This window comes from Arachis ipaensis, chromosome B01, assembly GCF_000816755.2.
Source record: "Arachis ipaensis cultivar K30076 chromosome B01, Araip1.1, whole genome shotgun sequence".
NCBI classification, from domain to species: domain Eukaryota; kingdom Viridiplantae; phylum Streptophyta; class Magnoliopsida; order Fabales; family Fabaceae; genus Arachis; species Arachis ipaensis.
Window position 1 is genome coordinate 3,678,985 of NC_029785.2, and position 4,617 is coordinate 3,683,601.

The window sequence follows — 4,617 nt, forward strand, 5'->3', positions numbered from 1 at the left end:
TCCTCCATTGCCTTGGCTGACATGGAAGATTCGGTTCTGGACATGAACGTGGTCTTCTAAATCTAGAACAATGGGACTAGGACTAGTAAAATAAATTGGCACGCGAAAACAATGTTATAGACTTATTGAAACCCATCATGAGGGAGCTCAACATAGTTGATTTATGGTGCTAAATGCTAATGTCTTCTAAAATAACTAGTGTACGTCAAAGAGTTAAGTTGATTTAATCATTTAAGACGAATGATTCTTCGCTTATCAAGGTAAGTGTAGTCTTGTCTCCTATTCCACCGCATACCAAAGCCAAAATAATTTATCTTTCGTATCCTAACAGTACAAAATAGTTTATATTTGCATTTAGTTACATAACATTATATTAGTAAAAATAAATATTTTTTATATTGATAGTTTGAAATTTGAATAGTCATTAAAAAGATAGATATATAATTACATGATTATGTAAAATGTTTTATACTTCACTGCATTAAAATTAACCTCATATATTAAAGGTGAAACTGAATGAAAAATATTAGATGATTATTTTTTCTCTTACATTTGAATTAATAATAGCTAATCATCTATTTTTTACATTTTAAGTGTTGACGTTCTGATATTTTCCAAAGTAAACAGCCAAATTAACCTAGTTAGACATGAAGATAAAATATTACCATCTATTAATTATTTCGTAAGACCTCCAAATCTGACCGAGTGTAAGCCGAGGGAAAGGAATTGGAAGTGCAGTTTGACAAATGAGGCAACATAGAGACAGAAAATTTACTTGATATGTGAGAGGCACAACTGTCCTGAAAATCAATTTCAATGGCTTGTGCATATGGATTTCAGTCCCCAATGTGGTTAGTACCATCTATTTTCAACATGTTTTGTTTGCTATGACCAACCTGCAAAGCATATTTTAAACAATAATAATTACAAGGCACATGATCACCATCTGTAGACTGTAGGGCCTCCATACTATCTCCCCCAGGACTTAAACGTAACGACTAACGAGTGAAAATTTAAAGTCTTAAATTAAACGTTTTAATAATGGGAGCAATAATTTATTAGTAAAGGGATCCTAAATGAACAGTATTATTGATTCAACTATTTTTAAAGTTCAGCAAGTGTTGCTATAAGATTGTCCCCAACATGTTGTAAATTATAACAGGTAATAACTTATCATTCTATTAATTCTATTCTTGGAGGTTAAACATTAATACAGTAGTGAATAATGCAAAATTTGTTGTGGAAAAATATTAGATGCTCACGTTAATTAAAAAACACCTATTTAAATAAAGATGTTAAAAATATTTTTTCATGGAGATAGTTGTAATAAAAGTGTGACTTATTTATTTAGTCATACTTTAAATAAATATAATATTTTTATAATATACTAAAATTAAATCTTATAATTTATTATCTAATAGTTAAAAAAAATCATTTTTACATAAAAACAATTATAAAATTTTTATTGTAATATCCATCTAATTAGAATGGTATCTATTCATTTACATATATCTAGTTCTCAATATATATAACTGGGGAGAGTTTCACCGGAAGAAAAACACTTTCAACGTTTTGGATTAGAATTCTTGTTTAGAACTTAACTCTAATTAATTTTTAAACTTTATTTTAATCACAAATGAATCAAAACTCATAACATAATTTAAGTTAAGAAGTATTTAATTTAAATAAGTAATTTTGATGTAATAATAATTTTCCAATAATAATGAATATTTTCAAAAGGGATAATTGAATATTAAGAAAGCTGGATTCTAGTCCCATAAATCCCATTAGTAAAGGGATTAACTCAGAGAGAAGATTTATGACTTACCTTCTGCTATGACCTAATTCTTATTCTATATTAACCCAGTTAAACCCAATTATTCGAATACATTCCTGAAACCTCATGAGAACTCCCCTTATTAAGGGTAGTCAGGAAGGTTTTCTATTTTTAGCATTTGATAATTGGTAGTTAGGCTTTCAGTTACATTCAGTTTTAGGCTAACAGCTTTCTGTTATTGTATCAGACCTTAGCAACTATGTGTATATATATATAAGCCTTGGTCTTACACCTCTTGTATATTTATTTCATTAGATGCTAATTCAGATGAAAACTCTTCTCTCGTACTCTTCCAATCATATTCGAAAGCCTTTCACCGTTACCACTACTGAGCTATTCTTGTTGTTGTGTTCTATTTCGCGTACAATCATCTAGAGCACTTTACACCACTAACTCAGAATCCGTGCAAGTATACCCCCACTACTGAAGTGTCATAGGTCTGGAACAAGAAAGATCGTAGAGATTTGTATCCCAACCTCACACAAGGGCAGAAAAGTCAAGTAATTATGATTTCCTAATTCTTATTTAAAGAAAAAAAATACCTCCATAGGAGAGCAGTATAAAACAAAATAAATCATAAAAATCAACTCCTAAACACATACAAGGATATCAACCGCAAGTACCTAGACACCACTACCTCAAAATAGTAGTTATATTTGAGTAGTAGTTCTTTAACTCAGTGTTAGTCTGTTAGACTAATTCATTTAGCCTAACTCATACATTGTGCATAGTTGCATCATTTTAGCCATCTTATTCGCTGATGCTTTGTGATAGCTTAGCACTTAAAAACACCAATGATGGCTAATTAATGGCTACAAATCACAAAATTTGATGGCCCCTAGCACTCTTCTTTTTGAAAAATGAGGATTCAAAACAAAGCAACTCTGGAGAGAACAAGACCAGTATTACATATATGGTGCAATATGGATGACTCCAGAGTCCAGATAAATATCACTTTCAATCAGTATATCCATGCCCATACAGAAGCGAGTATACCCGATACAGTGTTGACAGAGTACGAATAGTTAACTGATGGAAGAAAATATGATGAATCATGTCCAAATGGTGTGTACAATATAATATCAGAAAAACGTTTCTAGGGTATTATTTACTTCTTATGTTAGTTGTTAGTTTGTTACATATCTTTCAGCGTGTAACACCAAATCCAAACAAGGTTTAAACTAGAATCAATATAGCCAATTTTAAAAAAGCATGACATGCTTGAATAATGAATAAGGTCACTAAAATAATCTGCAATCAGATATTGAATTCACCTCAAATTTAGATGTGATCCATCTAATTCATCATTGATCTTCAGAAGACTTTGGTGTTGGTACAACCTTCGCAAATTCTGTCTTTTAATTCCATTTCTGAACGCAGTGCTTGCCGGACATCTTTTTTCTTTGTAGGATAAACCTGACATTTTCTGCTCGCTTTTTTTCCTTCTAAGGTACTCTGCTGCTTGCACCTGAACTGATGATGAGAGAAAATTTGTGAAGAACAAGTGACTACTTCAATGCTATATAATAATTCTTTTAATTTAAAAAAAAAAAGGTTCTTTTAACATCAACGCGGTATATACTATATAACTCATCAAGAATGGAGAAAAGGTGACATTCGAAAATTCTCTGATATATCCATCCAAAGATGTTTAGGATTTTAAAATAAATGATCCTTCATAGACTAGCAACTGATAAATAACTTCAATGAAGCTTCATTCAAAATAGCTATAAAGTTAAAACTAAACAATGAAGAGGACTAGTGCTAAAAGGGAGAAATCTGGGGGAAGCATCCTACCAAACAAAAATGAAAATTAATAAGAAAATAGAGAGGAGAAGAATACAGCAAAGTTACATGCAGCATCACAGCATTTTAAACATGAAAAATTTAGGACAGTCATGGAAAATGAATATTGTACAAGATACAATCCTATGACAAAGCAAATACTCGAACAAAATGATGCCTTCACGCCAACGAGCTATAGCTTAAATGGCATAGTCTCCCCATACTCACTTAGAGGTTGCAGGTTCGAGTTTTACTTCTAACTTTGGAAAAAAAAATGATGCCTTCACAAATGTGAGCATGGGAGTTCTACTCTAACCAAACCAATAGAACACCATAAATGGCATACTTCAACAAAATTAGTTCCTAGCTGCAACAAAAATCCTTAGAACAAATCAAGAAAAAATTTCCCTAGTATAAAGGACATGAGGAATAAAGGAAAAAAGAATCATAGATAAGGGAGGGCCAGGAAATAAAAGTGTAAGTCAAGAAAACCTCACTACTTAATATTTTTCAATCACATAATCCAAAATGATTTGAAGTCAAATCTGCTTGCAGTATTCACATTTGCATTAATGACAGGAGTTTTCAATGCAAAAGATAAGGAGATACCAGATCGTGAAGCTACCAATGTCATCGCACGGTTTCTGAGCCTTGTAATCTCGCTAATGGCATTCAGATTTTCAGTAAATGCGTCTGGTCCAGGCTTTACAACATCATTATTCCCGTGATATGACAATGCATTTTCACATGCCTAATTTCCAGACGGAGAGCGATGAAGCATACAATTAATTCAGATTTAAATCACCAAAAAAAAAAGAAAAAGAAAAGAAAACAACAGCTAAAATTTAGCAAATGTATCACCATAAAATTAAAAAGGTAGCCATTAACAAAAAAAAAAAGTCCAGAGTATGGTTTAAATTGCTTCTTCTATACGGCATTTTCAATCACAATTCACAATTCAAAACACTGTTAAATTCACTCCAAAAACTTTACTC

General features: G+C 31.5%; 1 protein-coding gene across 1 annotated transcript in view; it reads right to left on the minus strand.

Moving 5' to 3' along the window:
- The window catches only part of LOC107644500, a 4,899-nt gene continuing 856 nt past the window's right edge, over positions 575-4,617 (minus strand). The window contains exons 3-5 of the mRNA XM_021107264.1: positions 4,232-4,373; positions 3,112-3,310; positions 575-896 (exon numbers count right to left, since the gene is read on the minus strand). Coding sequence (XP_020962923.1) covers positions 869-896; positions 3,112-3,310; positions 4,232-4,373 — 369 coding nt within the window. The 3' untranslated portion in view covers positions 575-868. The remainder of the gene's footprint in view (positions 897-3,111; positions 3,311-4,231; positions 4,374-4,617) is intronic.